Source organism: Chaetodon auriga, chromosome 5 (assembly GCF_051107435.1).
Source record: "Chaetodon auriga isolate fChaAug3 chromosome 5, fChaAug3.hap1, whole genome shotgun sequence".
NCBI classification, from domain to species: Eukaryota; Metazoa; Chordata; class Actinopteri; order Chaetodontiformes; family Chaetodontidae; genus Chaetodon; species Chaetodon auriga.
The window spans coordinates 15,659,652-15,678,097 of record NC_135078.1 but is presented as its reverse complement, the minus strand read 5'-3'; the positions used below and the strand labels follow the sequence as shown (position 1 = coordinate 15,678,097).

General features: G+C 40.4%; 1 protein-coding gene across 3 annotated transcripts in view; it reads left to right on the top strand.

The window, feature by feature from the left end:
* kcnip3b (Kv channel interacting protein 3b, calsenilin) overlaps nt 1–15,873 on the top strand; it is a 41,866-nt gene extending 25,993 nt beyond the window's left edge. For 2 of the 3 annotated variants that reach the window (XM_076730980.1, XM_076730982.1), the window contains 6 exons: nt 10,682–10,806; nt 10,912–10,981; nt 11,717–11,895; nt 12,365–12,469; nt 12,606–12,668; nt 14,732–15,873. In XM_076730980.1, the coding sequence (XP_076587095.1) occupies nt 10,682–10,806; nt 10,912–10,981; nt 11,717–11,895; nt 12,365–12,469; nt 12,606–12,668; nt 14,732–14,779 (590 nt within the window). In that variant the 3' untranslated portion in view covers nt 14,780–15,873. Of the gene's footprint in view, nt 1–7,558; nt 8,347–10,681; nt 10,807–10,911; nt 10,982–11,716; nt 11,896–12,364; nt 12,470–12,605; nt 12,669–14,731 lie in introns of those variants that run through there. The other variant, XM_076730981.1, reaches the window with a different exon arrangement.
* The last annotated feature ends 2,573 nt before the right edge of the window (nt 15,874–18,446 follow it).

Genomic DNA, 18,446 nt, shown 5'->3' with positions numbered 1-18,446 from the left:
TGTGTGTGCCACTTTGTGTGTGTGTGTGTTCCCACACCACACATATTTGGGTAATTTGGCTTTACCCCTCATTTGCAAACTGTAGCAGCAAGGGAGGATGTAGACAGGGCAGGTCCAGAGGGGTGGCCGCAGACCGCGTCCTGGAATCATCTTGGCCTCCCTTGGTGCCAGAGTCACTGTATGAAGTGACTGTCATTTCTCTTCGGAAAGTCAAACGACCAAAAAGAGATGCAAAACGTTGAGAACGAGGTATAAAACAACCACAAAGATGTAAACGAGAGAGAAGCAAAAGGACCACTTAGATGAGAAATGACCTTGAAGATAGGAAAAATTGTCTCTTTCACTCATTGGGCATTTTGCTTCAGTGTAGAAGGAGTAGAGAGGGCTGTGTCCAGTGGCCCATTGTCTCATAATCTATCTTTGCTGAAGGCTATTTGGAGTTACAAATAGCAGCTTTTAAGTGATATTATTCCATAGTAAAATATTTAAAGTTGCTCATCTCATCACAGTCAATCTTGGCCAAAACCAGAGCAACACAGTTTTACTCATTTTACAAATGTGTGCCACAGCCTGGACCCCCCAGTTCAAGAGGTGGATGTGGTGGAGAGAGGAGATACCCTTTGGAGCAGGGAAGCTAAAGGGGAGGTCGAGCAGAGGGGGAGAGAAAGTCTGCGGTTGGCCAAAGTTATGGAATGACAGAGGGGATAGAAGGAGGAGGGGGAAGCAGCGAGCTCAGACGGGCGAAAGCAAATCAGATGGACAGACGGAGAAAAAGGAGGAGTGCAGTGGAGTAAGGAGAGACCACAAGAAGGACGGGATGGGTGGAAGGATTTGGGGTGGACAGTGTACTCCAGTTGTAAATGTCAGTTGGAGTGAGCGCTGACTAAGTGAGAAGAAGGAGGGAAAGTTGCGACTGGGAGCAGCCACAGATAAATTCAGGAAGCTGCAGAGGGAGAGAGGGGAGTGATGGAAAAGTATGTGCGGAGGAGGTAGACACCAGGGGAGGAGGTTTCATGCCCCACAGCGCCTCTCAGTTTCTTAGGATTTCCCTCCCTGGACGCTGCTGCTGCTCTAAGTGCGTTCTCTCCAGAGCCATACTCTTCCATATCTGGAGCTGGACTTGGACAAACAGTGAAGCGGACTGAGTCAGACTGGACAGCAACGCAGAACCCAAATTTGCGGTTAAATTAAGTGTGTGCTGAAAAGGTGTTTGTTGGACCTGAGGATTACTGACTGAAATGCAGCAGGAGAAAGCAGAAAAAAGTGTTTTACTTGGGTGATTGAAAACGTCATACGCCTGATCAATGTTTTTGCTTTTATGGACAGTGCAGCCTTGTTCTACCTAGTTTTCACTTTGCATGAAATTCAGCTTTTTGACTTTTCTTGACAGACTAACAAGTCTGTTTAAAGATGATCTCATCCTGAATGTTGTGAGCAGATGCCACTGAGACCAGAAAGTCAGATTGTCCTCTGCTTGCAGATAAAGAGCAGTTACAGTATGTTTTTGTTCCAAAGCTGAGGTTTCAGAAACTGCTTGTGTGGTCGGCTCACATAATGGGGTAATTTATTTCTAATTGCTAATGTTGTTTTGCCGCTTTATGGCATGGAAGATGAGAAGACTCTGGCATTGCATGTTGTGTTCTCTGACGCTCTCTGTTTCAATAGGTCAGTTGTATTCACCTGGACCTTCTCCCACCTAATGGGAGAAAAATCCTGAAAATGGACATAGAGGCTGCACCAAGTTCTTTGCTTTTCCCAAAAGACATTTTCATGTAAAACCAAAATGTGATTTATGAGCGTAAACTATGACGTGAGGACTGATAATAGATTTTTGGATTAAGAGGGTGAGCAGTAACTTGTGTCTTTGCCAGTCGGAGCTCCTGAGAGTGCACGCAGGAGGGAAGTCTGGAAAGTGACTCTAAACGTCTCGTTTAATGCACTGTAATAAATGACTCGTGACACAACCCCCATTTTCCCTCATGGGTCTAGAGAGGGAGGTTTTCCATATATGTCAGCTCCGAAAAAATTTTCCACTTCAGCATCAGTGTTGACATTAGAGCAGCTTTCATCCAGCCCGCTGGCCTGGCTCTCATGCTGTCTCCTGGGCCTGGAAACAAACCCATGCTGTCACACACCAACCAGACTGATTGCTGATTACCCCTGTTGAAAACACTTGTTGTTGACTTGCGGGGCCCAGCTTTACACGGGCCGGCCCAGGTTTCCTTTCATCTCTCTCCACGGGGCCAGGCCTTGTCCTGTAGGCTTGGCCCTGAGTGGCTTCTCCCGATCCCGAAGTCATGGGGATCCAGGGCATGGAGCTGTTTGCCATCGGCGTGGTCATCATCCTTTTCATGGCAGTTCTCAAGCAGTTCGGCATCTTGGAGCCCATGTCCTCATTTGAAGGTAAGGGCCCACCTGTGGCCCCTCTATCTCAGATATCTGGGGTTTGGTGCTACTGTTATCCACAGCATGATTATACTCATGATGACTCACTACTTCAGCGGGTTACACTTTACTTTAGCCCTCCTATTTAACATTATAAGCACTACATACACTTTTAATAAATGGCTTACAGCAGACCATAATGTAGCTGTACTCAGATGTAAAGACATTTTCTATATTTTCATAATCAGTATTTGTCAGCAACATATTTTATAACATGCAAGTTTTACTGTGCTGTCATTCATAATCTGTTTTTACACCAGCCTCCAAAGGATGAGTTGACAAATACATTGATTAACACATCTGCTTATAACTCCACCAAAGTCTGTTAGAAACTGGTAATTACATGTTTAGATACTGCTTATAAAGGCTAAATAGGCAGGGGGCAGGGGTCGGGGGTCAGGGGTCGGGGTTAAAGTGAAGTATTTTATTTATTAAAATCTAGTGAAACATTTAGATTGAGTTCCAATTTTTGCTGCCTCGCTGCATTTCCATATTTGGTGATAGACTGAAAGATAAAATGTTCCTTTGAGGCTGAGAAAATTCTTCTGTTTGTTAAGATAAATACACCACAGAAAAATCCATGGGATTATCTGAAAAAAAAAACAAAAAACAAAAAAAACATCAAAAACAAAAACAAAACAGTGTGTTGAAGCCAGCCAAGGCAAGCCCAATTTCTTGTTTGGATATACCCGGTCGAGCGACCCACTGCCTGTTAAACACAGCTGGCAGTGGTTTATGCAGCCATTCGCCAAGATATCTGATCTCTTTTTTCTGTGAAGGAGAACCAAAAGAACATACCAACATCAAATGGTGGAGAGTACGTACCTGCTTCATTTTCATATTTCTCACAATAATTACCACCCATTTTTGATTTTTAGCTGGTGTATGATGATACCAAGTATATATTTTTTTGAGTGTATATTTTTGACATTTTTAAACTGACCACAAGATATTAACCACTTTATTTTACCGTAAGCACTGTCCTCTCCTGTACACCAGATGCAAGTGTTTCAAGTTGTTAGTGTTTCACAATAAAAGACAAAAGTGAGTCTTAAGACATGGACACAATGTAAGAATAATGAATAAAACAGACTGGGCGTGATGGTTATAATGTTTTAAAGGACCCATCTGTAGCATGTAGCGGCATCTAGCGATGAGGTTGGAGACTGCAACCAGCTGAATACCCCTCACCTTATTCTTATTTTCAGGTGATTATACACTAATGAAATCATACTTATGAATATTGTATTGCATGTCTGCCAATAGATCCCCCGAAATCCTACAGACTGATCCTTTGATGGCTAATTTAACACCTAGCCAAGGGAGAATGTGCAAATTAGCCTTTCAGCTAACACACACGCACATTTACAGTGATACTGGTCCATGCTTTATTATTTTTTAATGTATTTCTGTGAAATTTCAAAGTGTACTCTCAGTAAATCTATGTATGACATCAGAGTGGGGGAAGGTAATGGGATGTTTTATTTTGCCTACTAAGAGATATACCATAAATGTTTGATGGATCAAGAGTCTCTGTACATTTGGGACTGTAAAAGAGGCATCAGATACTGCTCTTTGAATGATGCAGTTCCCTTTGATTAGACTTTTGGGCTGAAGTCCAGCCAGTCAGAGTGCCCTGCAGTCAGTGTGCCAAGTCAATTACAGCAGGAAGGCTCCAGTCGGCACATTAGTGCTTCTCATATGGCTCAGCATCATAAGCAGTAAATTCAACAAAAACACCAGTAATGTCCTTTCATAATTTATCACTCCTCTCGATCTCCTCCGATCCTCAATTCTTCCAATAGCACCCCCCTTCCTCCTCCTCTCCTCCTCCCTCTGTGGCAGGGTCTACACCCCAGTCTAGCATTACTTCACATCAATTATACATGCGGTATCGAACAGGCTTTCTCTGAGGCCGCCTAAATATGGAGTACTCCTCCAGGACCCTGAAGGACACTGGCCATCTCTCAGTAGCCTGTGAAATTCTCATGATGTGTCTTCATCCTGATTCCTGCCACTTCATTACTCCATCACCTCCTCAGTGGGACTAATTTACCAACTGCAGTGTCATTATCTCATCTGCCTGAGCATCTTCTCATTGACCGACACATATTTAACCATTTGGCAGCAGATGTTTTACACTGAAGGCGTGTTTTGTCCCTCTTCAAATGTTTGCCCGTCCTCAGGAAGGAAAATGGGTGGAATTCATCAGGATTCATAAGTCCAGATGTTGTGCTCCTTGTTGATTGGCCTTGGATAGAAATAGATTCGATATGCAGCCCTGCTATAAATATCAACTTTGTGATGATCAGAGTTGTTATTGAGACTTTCCCTGTGGAGCTGATTCAGTTCTGCAGTCATTCACGCCAGCGTATAATGAATTTGCTGCTCTGCAAACTGGCATCATGGCACTTGACACTGTAATTTCTGTTTTTCTGACTCCTGAGGTTATTCTTCATTGTATAGTTTTGTGATTTTTGCAAGTAATTCACTTGTAGCTTGATGCTATAGTTACCTCTGAGGACACTGAGGTCATATCCTCAGAAATATTTCTGGGAACTTGAGAAGTTCAAAGACATCATCCTACAATCAGGATTCCAGTTATTTTCTCTATTGATCGATAGATCATTTGGTCTATAAAACATTTAAAAAATAAATAAATAAATAAATAAATAAATAAATAATAGAAAAATGCCCATTAACATTTTTAGAGCCCAAGATGACATCTTTAAATTGCTTTTTTATGACCAACATCCAAGAACCCAAATGTTACTCTAATGAAAGACCAGGAAAAGCAGCAAATGCAAGAACCATTAAAAGTTAACTGATTATCCAACCCAGTGTCGCACCAAGCGTGCAACAGCCTTGTGAGTGTCATGTTTGATGAAGCTCTGACACCTCCTGCTTAAAACCCAAAAAGATAATGGATCATGAGACCCTGCTTTAACCTTCTGTGTTCATACTGAAAATCAAGATCAAGCAAGCTTTTGCCCTTCTGCTCCACATTAGTTACGTACGTGTCATAACTTAGGTTTGAGTAAGTTATTTCAATTAATGTACGTACATAAGTTAAAATAAGTCAACACTTTTGATTTCACAAGGGAAACAAACCCCACCGTCCTGAGTGAAAGTCCTGTGTTTGACCTATCCTTCCTCCCTACGCAGACTTTCCCTTCAGAGGACTTTGTCCTTTGTCCTTCCCGTCATTATCCTGTTGGCATAGTTGGGGCAGAGCCATCTGGGCACCCTGCATAACTTTGATCATGTCCTGTCTGTCTCTCTACAGTTCATTTCAGATGAGATTTTTAGTTTTGAAAGGAACAAACACAATCACAACAGGATACTGAACCCCAAGCTGTGAGTCTGTGTGTGAATGTATGAGCACACAGTCCTCGTGGATAGAAAGCACTGTATCGCCATCAGTGTATGAATGTGTGTGAATGGGTGAATATTGGCATGTGTTGTAAAGCACTTTAAAGGGCCAGTAAACTGTCTAATGTTGGCAAAATGCCCCTCCTGTCTGCATTTATTCTGCTTATTGTGCACACACACTGAGAATTGGACATCTTGTGTCCAGCATTTTGAAAATATTTGCACAATCATATATTAATAATGATTTTTCACGGAGTGAGAAGGAGAAGATGTAATGTTGAATAAATAATGATTCATTATTATTAAGTGTTTTTATGTGTAATAAAACATGTCTTTGATTTTCCACATTTACCATCAGTGGTACATTAGATGCCCCTTATCAATCAGTAGACCAATAAGGTCTGCTAGCTTACTTGTTGCATTTTTTATAACATCAGCACTCAAGGAGATATCCACTGGTGTTCCTTCACTAAACATGCACACATTGTGTTTGTCCACGTGTGTGTGTGTGTGTGTGTGTGTGTGTGTGTGTGTGTGTTTAAAATCCAGTTAAATGATCTGATCTAAAACAAAACCGCTGCTGGCCTTTGATTGTTGTTTCTGTCCCATCCTCCCTGCTCTGATGTCAATTTTGGGCTCAGTCCAACTCGGTCCTATTTTGGGCTGACATCTGATGCCAGAGGTAGCCTTGTCTTTAGAGATGTACGAGCCCTATTCTGAGATTCTCTGATACCAATATCTGATATTTTTACTCCACATTTGACTCTCGTGCAGGATATTTTTGTGATGAGTAACATCAATATCCTGCAAAGAGATGGAGCAGAGAATGAGATGCTGCATAGATCACTTAACAGATGACTTATAATGTGTTTCAAAGATTATAGTTGTCCATTCAAAATGATAAAAACATTCATGCATCACTGATTTTCTAAAAGCACAAAACTAAAGTTATAGAATTTAATACAAATATTCAGCAACTTTAATTACAAAAGGTTTGAAAACCTAAGGTTGAATACTGAAAGTGACCATCAGAGTCACTCTCCTCCTTCTTGTTTTTCTTTTTCATTTTGATTTTTTTAAATTATATGTATTTGCAAGCATCATAAGATACAGAATACACATGAATATCACTCGCTATTCCCACCCTGTGTTACAAGATAATGACATAAAATTACATCTATTAAACCTTAGAAGAAGCATATGGTCTGTGAACATATACATTTAGATCTAGCTGATGATCTGTACCATCTGTGCATCACTATGTGCAGACATTCAACACAGACAGGATGATTTCAGGGACTTATAGAGAAGGAATGGCAGGCAGGTATGCACAGGTAGGTAGGCTGGCATTGTATTTCACATACTGAGTGAGGAGGTAACTCTGTCCCAGGACACCATATATGCACTGACCAAGGATCTTACTTTTAGAATTTTTCTGTATCTAGGATGAAGTGACCTTCTACCATTGTCATAAAAACAAAACTTTTGTGCCTGCACACTCTATCTGTTCCTGTTGTTTCATTATCCTCCACCAGAGGGAGCATTAGCTCACTGTTTCCTTTTATTACATGATTGGGAGTGTTTGACACAGTATCAAATCTGTGTTATGGACCCCAGGAGAGACAGGGGAACAATTAGAAAGTGGATCACAGAGCTGACTGGGAAAATGGGATTCAGGACACCTGTTGACCTTTGTCACCACCCTCTCTGATTCCTTAAAGGCAGGCCTTAATTAGCAGACAATAAGATGTGAGATGGAGTTAGGAAAGAGAGGAGGAAGTTCAGTCAGCGGAGAATTTTGTGACACATATCACCTCTGGATTAATGTTGGATATCGTTTTTGTCAGAGTTTTGTCACCAACTAGAGGATTAATACCCACTGGAGGAATCCCGAACCAATGCTGGTGCCAAGAAACCTAGATGTGTGATCCTCCTCCCCATCTCATTGGATCTCCCATGGATTAACATGGTGGTCCAGATTTTTTGGAGGGGATTTCTCTCTCTCTCTCTCTTGCTCTCTCTCTCGCTCTCTCTCTCCCTCTTTAGAGGTATTTTTACATCAATAGTCTGATCCACTTGACCTTAATAAAGGAGTTGGACCGTCAGACCCTGCTCTTGGTTGTGGAGAATACCCGGAAAGATCCATTAGAGCAGGAGAGAGGACGGGGAAGGGAAAGGCAGTCAATTAAAAAGGGCAGAAGGGAAGAGCTAAATAGAGTAACAAAAACTGCAGGGAAAAAATGTGACAGAAAAAGGGTGATGAGTGAGTGACACTGTTTGAGAGAAGAAGAACAGAGAGAGGGAGGCTGAAAGAGACTGATGGATTGAGGAAATGTGTATCGAAAGTCCAATAATGTCTTGTAGTAGGGGAAAATAAAGGCGGGACCGTGGAGGAAAAGATAGAAGACGAGGGAAAGATGAGTGTGAGGTGGGAGACGGAGGGACTCCAGACAGTTGGCATCGTCTGCCTGGTGATCATGTTCCTCAAACTCATGCACCTGCTGGGATTGATCGACATCACTGAGACCGGTGAGACAACCTGGGAGGGGGGCAGTGTGGAGGAGAAGGATGACATGGAGCGAGGAGGCTGGAGTGACATTTTACAAATTTAATCCACTTATAGGTATTTGTGAATATTGTTTGACTCAAGTCTGGATTTGTTATTGTCAGCAAATCCCACGAACAGGTCAAAACCATCAGTATGTTACTCCGTCTCTCTGTACTTGGCTTTCCCAGCCTGTGTGTAGATCTCAGCCCCAAGAAATCTTTAAACATGTAAATCTTTAAAAACAGGTCTCAGATATGTAATTGCATTTTCATTAAAGGCTCACTAATCTCCTAAAACATCTGGACATTGTAGTTCTTATCAAACATTACTCTAACAGGAGTAAAGAGTGCTTTTGTTGGGGACTATTTTCAGCTTGGTATGAATACACATTTGGTGCTCTAATGAGTATTTACAGCACCAGGAGCCATTTGCACCAACTGTTTGTTCTAACATAAGCGTTTATTAAGTGGACTTTTCTATGCATTGCTAAATTTATACCCAGAAACTGCCAGGTGTAACTGTTGTGTTGCTAGCGGGAAGACTAAAAGAGATAATTTGTATGTGGAGTAATGTCAACACATCTGACCTGACACTTGAATCATGCCGTTTGATAATGCAGCGAAGATGATGAGATTTTAAATTACATTTCACAAAAATCCTCGAACTATGAGCTATTATGCCCATAACATTTGACTAAATGAGTAAATAACCTCAGCTGGGTTATCAGAATTGTATATTTCCTTCTCATTCTAAACCATATGAATACTATTAACTGTGAAACAAGTATTTCTCCTTGTATGCAGCCATTTATAAAACAAAATAAAATAATACCTACATATGCAATAGATAAATCTTTTCTGCCTCGAAAACTAATTGTGGAAGATGTGCTAACTTGTAATGTCACAGCAACTTCCTGTTTACATAGTTCATTGCTCTTGATTGGACAGTCAGATGTATCATAGCAACCAACTTACACAAAGTCTTTACTAGCTAAGATATTTCTTTAGTTTCAGTGGTTCATCCTGGTTTAGTTTGGATGTAGATAATACTTATTAAGTTAACTTAGGAACATAATTAATATATTTCAAATAGTAAGGAGGTCTCCAGCACAGAGGAAGAAGAAATATCAAAATCAAATCATGTCATCCCACAGTTGGAAGCAGTTTTGCTAAAATACTGTGCGTTGATAATTTAACACCATATCCATCAAATTTGGGTTTAATTACGTCGAGCTGTGGTCTTTGGCTGATGTGAGGTGTCCATATTTGTTAAAATCAAGCCTGATAGATCAAGTTTCCCACGTTGCTGCTGTTTCATCTGTTCCCAGGGATGAACTTTTATGCTAAAGGGCAAAGTACTGTTCAGTCATTACTTTATTATTTGAGCTCCAACTGTAATTTGTTTGGTACCGTAGACCGGGGAACCATTTTATTTTTATGAATGGGAGGTCGGAGGTCATCTCCTGCTGTCTCCACCTGTCTTATTGTTTTAAATCAACCCTGAAGGAACGATGCAGCGTTACATAAGAGTGGATCACCTCCCTCGGCTGTGGTGTTGGTTTATGTTTCACAGCATATTATCTTTCGCTGCTCTGCTGGATGTTTTATCAGAATATAACCAGAGTCTTTTCCTGTGGACCGCTCAGACCTCACCGTATGAACCTCTCAGTGTTGACTTGTTTTCTTTGTTTTGTTTTTTCTTTCTCTTACTATCGCTCTCCCACTGTTCTCCATTTTCTCTCTGTCACTCCATCTTGGTCTCAACACCCCTCCTCTTCCTCCTCCTCTCTCTGTCTAAAGATGGTGAGTATGGTCATGGTAGAAACCCACCTGACTTTGAGCAAACCTCCCTCCCTTGTTTTGAATGTTTTTCTTTCCGCGGTCATGCAGTGCTTTCTCTTAGCGTGTGTGAGCTGTGAGTTGTGATTCACCCTGTGAGGAAAAAGTGATTTTGATTGAATTTCTCAAATTCTCATTTCCTACAGTGGCTTTCTTCATAAGCAGATAATTGTTTGGTGACATTTCCGCCATAAAGAAAGTACCTCCTCTTCTTTTTAACTCCCTCGTTGGCCTGCCTTTTGTCATTCCTCACCAGTTTTTTGCTAAATCTCTCTCTTAAACTCGCACGTTTTCCCCACCTGCTCTATAACAAATGCCTCCCTGTTGAAAGTGTGATCCCACCCCTCCCTGAATGTTGACCTGCATCCACACACTCAATGTCTGTCCCATCCTTCCTCTCCCTACGTCGCTTTTCTCTCTTTTCTCTCTTCCTGTCTGTCTCTCCATCCCTCTCTTTCTCCCTCTCTTCCTCCCACAGACAGCAGCGACAGTGATTTGGAGCTGTCGACGGTGCGTCACCAGCCGGAGGGGCTGGACCAGCTGCAGACTCAGACCAAGTTCACCAGGAAGGAGCTTCAGTCTCTCTATCGAGGCTTTAAGAACGTACGTCCGGCTGCTGAGACGTTCTTCGCTGCTCTATATTACCATGCTTTATATAGACTTAAATTAATCTGATATTTATTAGTTTTTTCTTCCTCTCTCGAGCAGGAGTGTCCCAGTGGGATGGTTGATGAGGAGACATTCAAGACCATCTATTCTCAGTTCTTTCCCCAAGGAGGTTAGGCGTTAAAACCACTTCTCCTCTCTTGTCCTTGCTTGTTCGGGATTGCATGAAAACTATTAGGTTGGAAGGGTTTTGCAAAGAAGGGTCTTTAATTTTTCCATGATTTCTATTTTATTTCAACATTTTCTTGCAAGATTTACCATAAAAAAAATCTTATACGTCAAATTAGTCAAATATATGTTAGATAATGACAGTGGAGGAAGCAATAGATCCTTTACTTATGTAAAAGTAATAATACATCAATGTAGAAATACCCTTAATTCAAGATCTTACTGAAGTAAAGTGCAGAAGTACTTTCAGCAAATTGTTTTGAAGAATCAAAGGTTAACGTATTGCAGAAAGCCTGCTGTCATTGTGTTATATGTAAATTATATTGTTGGATCAATGTAATGACGCATTAATGTGTAAGAAGCATTTTCCTCATTTTAATTTGAACTACATTTTATTTTGTTGGGCAGTTCATCCTTAAACAAAAAGGCCCACTGAATACATATAAATACACTTCTGCCTCTAGTCTAGTGAACAAATCTGAGTTTGAAAGTTGATTTGCACTGAACCCGGGCTGGAATATTTTCACTGCACTGATGGATATCTTGAGAAAATAAGGAGACTCAGTTATTGACTATAATGACTTGATAAGAAGCCCCCTCCCCAATCATTTTCTCTCTTTTCCTGCTGTGGCAAAAGACTGTGCTCTAAATCTATGACCCCAACTCCTTTTGTCCACAGATGCCACCACCTACGCTCACTTCCTGTTCAACGCATTTGACATCGACAGAAACGGTTCAATCCGCTTTGAAGACTTTGTCATCGGCCTGTCAGTGCTGCTCAGAGGCTCTGTCACTGAGAAGCTCAACTGGGCCTTTAACCTCTATGATATTAATAAGGATGGCTACATCACCAAAGAAGTATGTGCGGGTTATGGGATATGCAACTTTTTGACAATGAAAGGTTAAATGGACACAGGCAAATGTCATATTTTATTTTCTTATATAGACAGACATGGGGCATGGGGAGAAGGCAACAAAAGTTAACCTATTTGTTGCATAAATCCCAATGTTTCATTCAAATTCGAATAAATCAAAATCACTTACAATTTGACAACCTATGAAATTTTGAATCTTACCATTACATTCTGCATTTTCTAAAGTGCCGTCTGACTAATGTAAGGTTCGCTCTGCGCACTTCATTTAGTCTCTCTCTGACTGTGCGCCATCACTCATGAGAGATCCCATGTTTAAGTTCATCTTGACCACATCTGTGAAGTCAGTGTGTCAGTTTCAGTCATGTACAGGATAACTCAGAGCTTAGTCCAATTAAAATCTAGTCTCACAAAATAATAAATAAATCTCTTTGATTCTGTCGTCCTCTCTTCAGGAGATGCTGGCGATTATGAAGTCGATCTATGACATGATGGGGAGGTACACCTACCCGTGTGTGCGAGATGAAGCACCCTATGAACACGTGGACAAGTTCTTCCAGGTCCTGAATGCACACAAACACAACTAAACACACAAGCACGCAGTGCAACAAGGCCTCTTTTCAATCTCTACTCAAAGGAAGATTACAAAGCACCCTTTAAATGCTCTCACTAATGCGGCCTTCCTCTTTCCTGCAGAAAATGGATAAAAACCGAGATGGTGTAGTGACCATCGAAGAGTTCATTGAGACCTGTCAGAAGGTGACTTTTTCACCCAGTGCCACACATAAACAGATGACCCAATAACACAAACAAAATCTCTGTTACTCAATAACACAGACACATTATTGCACAACAGGTCAAGTATCAGTGGTACTAAGAACACCATGTCCCCTGATAACAGGCACTGACTAAGATCACCCACATTCACACATACAGTAAAGCATTACTCATGTGAGAAATATCTCACTTACCCATCTCTCTCCTGAATCATATCCACGCCCTCCCTCTCACAACAATAGTATTTTAAATCACCATAACTTTAATCCTTTTATCTTGTCTATTTCCCAACCCCTCTCATTCACGTGTGTCACTTTCAAACAAAATTAAATCTCATTTCCTCTCTGAACACTTGACCTTCATGCAGGTGTCCTCGGCACACATATCGGTTCCTTTTATTGCCAGTAACAACACTGACGCCTTTGCCCCAGTTGTCATAATCTCCTGATTTATCTCGTTTTATTAATCTCTCTTTTGAACCCATGGTGACCCAAATTGCCACAAAAGTATGTGACACAAACCAAAGCAAAACCAACACTCAGAGAAGGAGGAGGAGTAAGAAAGAGCCATTAGTTGTTGACCGGTTTGGTGGTTAAGGATGTTAACCTCACTCTTCTGTTTCTCTATGTTTCTGCTATATGGACAGGAGGTACAGTAAATGCTTTCAAGTACTTTAAAGACCCACAGTATATAGGGTGTGCTGTATGTAACTCACCCCAAGAGCAGGATATGTATCTGTTTCTGGGTATTACACCCAGTTCCTCCTGTCATTACCGAGGGGCAGACATGGCTGGCTGGTCTCCATTGTGGAGCCGGTGGTAAGACCCAACCTCCCATTCTCAGGGTTATCACTGCAACCGCCACTGAGCTGCAGCTGAACCACACTTAACCCAAACCACTGGAGACAGGAGGTAGTTCATAACAACACAATACAACACTGACAACACCTCAAACTGCATATTATGCACATACGCCAACGGACAACAGTCTAATTTCATGTTGAAATGTATTGCATCACTGAATTAAATTAAAGACTGGAAATATTTTCCACACTGCTGCAGCCAGGCTCAGTGTTCAGGCTCCATCTGTTTTTGTTTTTCCAGGATTTAAGTATTTGAATTGGCAGTTTGAGTCATTCGAGATAATTAAAGTTCCCCCATTAAATACTTGAATATTTACTCATTTTCCACCACAGGGATTTTCTTTATGCCTGCTAGAAAATGAACCTTTTTTGAATCATTTTTATAATTCACAATATCAAATTACAGTTTCAAATAGGGATACATTATTTAGCCTTTATTAGCATCTTTGATTTCAGGTAAGCCAGCACCTGACCTTCATCAATCTGCATCGCTGCTGTTCGTCCTCATGCCAGTCAAAACTCCACTGAAGACATGTTTCAGTGTTCTCTCACAGACTGTAGCTGAAAAACAAAAACATGTTTGTGCAGCTCTAAAAGCTGAAAAAGCTAATTGATATTTATGGTCTACAGTGAAAGGCTTCACCTAATGTAGTGGATGGGTTTGGGCACAACTCTAGACGCGTGTTTGTAAAAAAACGCTGGAAAATAGAGGATGTAATGAGGAAAACATTTGGCTTTTGGTGCCTTCTTGTAATTGTTTTGCCACAAATCTGGAATTATAATGTGACTTCAAAAGCAGGTGAAAGTATGTGTGCTCGCTCATGTTGTGTTTGGTCGTCCCGTAACATCAGCAGAGCTCTGACTTACATGGGGTTAGTAGATCTCGGTCAAATGTCTAAATAGAGATTATTCTTTCATTGATCCCAAACACAAACATTGGGCAATAAATCAGCTGCAACTTTGCAGCTGTTCTAACATGGCTCAATCCAAAAAGGACTAAGCTGCAGGTTATATTCAGAATTACTAATATGAATTCAATCACTTTTGTCTGGAAATATTGGACTGGAAATGACATGGTGACTGTGGCCACTTGATAAAAATAACAGGTATTATGTCTAAAATATTAAACATCAGCGTGAACTTTTGTTTACTCCAGAATGTTTTTCTTTATCTTTTATTCCAGGATGAGAACATCATGAACTCCATGCAGCTGTTTGAGAATGTGATATAAAGAATCAAGATGATCTCAGTTGTTTTCCGTCATTAGCCCATGTGTCACGCACAAACACACACCCATGCACCTCAAACTCCACACTATACATGGCATCTGGCACATAATGTAGGTACTGTATAGATATAGGAACTAGACTTTTTTTTTTTTCGTCATGCTCCTTTAGCTGTACCTTGCAACTGCTTTCTGGATTAAAATGACTGCTACAGACAGAAGAAGAGCTTCCTGGATGAAATCCCCCGTCTGTCCAGCGTGTTTTTTGTGTCCTAAATGAAGAAACACAAGAGCTCCTTTTGCTTTTATCGTCAGACTAAAGGAACCAACGAGGAGGAAAGAAGCTTACTGTACAATAATCCACTGACCTGAGCACACAAGGATACTAGCTTTAACACTAATACACTTTCTCTCTCACACACAGACACACAGACACATACACAGACACTGTTTTTCATTCATACACACGTACCTGCTGTTTCTTCAAGAGGTTTTAGAGCACTGGATGAAAGTGAACCAAGAGCAGAAAAAAAGGTGGCAACACACAAAAAAAGAGAAACGAACTAAAGCATGTTTGTCATCAAATATGTGATGTGGAATTAGCTTGCACTACAATTTTATGACTATGTATAATATGCGCCTGCAATAAAGGCACTGTAGATACCTGCACCTGATGCACCACTGGTGTATGTATATATGTATAGTTAATAGTTGTATACCCTCTGTTGTATTGGTCTCATCTGTGCTGCACTGGGTGATGAAATAGAACCAGAACTGAATATTTGTTTTAAGAAATTTCTCTGTTAATTCGTTTAACATCATGTCTAGTAACAGTTCTCCACAGAATTTAAATGTATTATTCAAATATTTCTCTTTTTTTGTATTCTGGATGATTATGTTTTGCTGGTCAGATTGGAAAAGTGAGTCTGTGCAGGACTGCGAAGAAACAAAAAGGACTGTTATAAGTGTGTTGTTACGCTGAATTAAGGCTTCATCTTGGTTCTTCAGTATCTACGAGCATGCTGACTCTAAGTGCCACAGTATTATGTACAGTACAGTAGGACCTTTGTGACGTCAGTTCATTAAAGATGCTGTCGAGAGCTGCGACTTCTCCTTTTTTTCCCCCTTGATTTCATTTCTCCTCTTGCATTCAGATGATGAAGCAGCAGAAACTGTGGGTGAACAAACATGAGGTGAGGTGACAAGACAGACATTAATCAGTAGGAAAACAGTGACACAAGACACTAAAATAATGACGTTCTCTCAGCTAATGTGAAGTGTGAAATTTGCAGCACGAATTGTCCGTTATGTCATTGTCTCATTTGTTATGACTGTAATCACTTCAGCCTTTTCTTATTTTAGTTTGGAGCAGTGAAGTCACACATGCATTAGCTGATTGGCGCTATTTGCCTCATTCATGCCTCGCCTCCAATGATTTATGCATCAGCTGCTTGGCGACCAGCTGACTTAGGATGTCCAATCATATTACACCTCGGCCTTCATAATGTGGCAGTTCTCACCATTAGCGTGCTCGTACCCTCGTGACCACACAGCTTGCGTCTGGCTCCCTCCCTCTGAGGACATTTACTCAGTTACATGAAAGCATACATGGAGTGTTTCCATGTTACTTTATACTTCTGCTCCACTACATGTCAAACGAAAACACATTTGTCCCACAGCTTTAGTGACCAGTTTCTTTTCAGATTACAATTTTTGATACCCTCCCTGTCCAGTGAAAACCACATATCTCCACATTTGGTAATTTGGATTGTGAATGTTTCTGATAAACTGAAGGATTAAGTGTTCACGTTGTCATACCTCTTAAGATAAATTAACTACTTAAAAACATTCACACAGGACATATGAATATTTTATATGATATGATGGATGACTGCAGATTAAACTAACAGCATATAAGGTAGTTCAAATGAGCCCAACCTTAAACACACATCAGTAAAGTACAGCATACACATTAATGCAGTATCAATATTAATCCAAAACCATCAGATATAAAAGTAAACTCTGTCAGGGAGCATTTTACTGCGTAATGAGTACTTTTACAATTGATACTTTAAGTACATTTAGCTAAAACTTACCTACTTCAGTTTAAGTAAGGTTTTGATACAGGATTTTTATGTGTAATGGAGCATTTTAGCAGTGTGGTATTAGTACTTTTAGATAAGCAAGCAGGGTCTGAATACTTCTTCCGCCACCACTTGCAGCAGAATCCTTGTCACGCATGGATTATTTGAGAGTTCCCTCAAAGAGCAGATTCTTTTCCACCAAACATTTGCTATAAATGGTCAGTTCAGTTGATAACAGTGTTTACAACTGAACTTCCGGAGTTTATGGTTTATCACTTTCTGGCTGACAACTTCATGCAGCTGACACCATGTGATCTATCATCACATAGTTGTTATCCATCATCAATCCACTACTGTAAAGCGCACACTGGGTCAGCTGCCACCTCACACACACACACACACACACACACACACACACATGCACATTCACCTCAAGCTCCGCATGCTAAACAAAATCTGAGGATAATTGGTTTATTAACCCTCACTGCTCAATGCTCCTTACATTATCACGCCACTGAAACCAAACTGGAGACAAAAGCCTAGTGTCCTGGTGCCCAAAGACTTCAGTTCGATAAATGTGTTTACATGCACCTAAGTCACCAGATCACTCTGGCAAATCATGATAAATAAGTGCTCTGAGTTCATGTTTACATGCACTGTAGTAACTGTAAATCTGCATATGCATGCAGAATCAGTGTCTTTATATGCACTTAAACCCCCTCATCATCACTGTTGACCTGCATCCTAATGTCAACCCCAAGAAAAGAAACATTTGGATAAAATATAATCTTAAAAAATATAAGCTTAAATAGGAATGTTTATTAAATAAATTCAGCCTAATTTTTCTGAATAAGAATATGATAAATATGGCACAGTTACTGTTTGGAAGCTGTTTGTCAAATAAAGACGTAATGTAGCATTAAGGGTCTTGCTTCCAGTAGACGGTGGGATTGTTTAAGTGAAATAGCAACTTTAAAATTACAGAAATTACAATGTTAGTCCAGAATCCATCAATGGAGGTTTAAAGTTTAAAAGTGTTGCCCAACCTCTGAGAAGAGCTGCTGCTCAAATCCAGGAAGTCACATCAGTGGGTCTCACTGTTGGTATGTTTGAAAAGAAGTTCTGTTTAAACCAAACTAGCCTTTGTACTGAGATTCAGCAATGTTATCAAAGAGCACATCTGCACTACAGCAACTTGAAACCAGGTATACAGCTCTAGTAACCAATATGTTTTATAACAACAATAAATCAAACAACTCAAAACATGTCATTCACAAAAATTTTTACCCATTATTTGTGTTTTTGAACATTTAAAATATATTTTAAGTATTTCCCTTTGGGAGATGGTTCAGGCCAAAACCAAGCTTAAAGAGAATGAATATTACACATACTAATCAGGTGCAAGAAGGGTTTACCAAAGCCTGAAGGCTGCAGGTTATTTGCTTGGCAGTAACTTGATCATTTAAATAACTGCAACTGTGTTTGTTTATACTCTGTGTACCACTTATGTACAACTAAAGATCTCATATGTCTCACACACACTATGCATTCTGTTCAAATGTATTCAGGTATGTTGGATGTTGTATGTA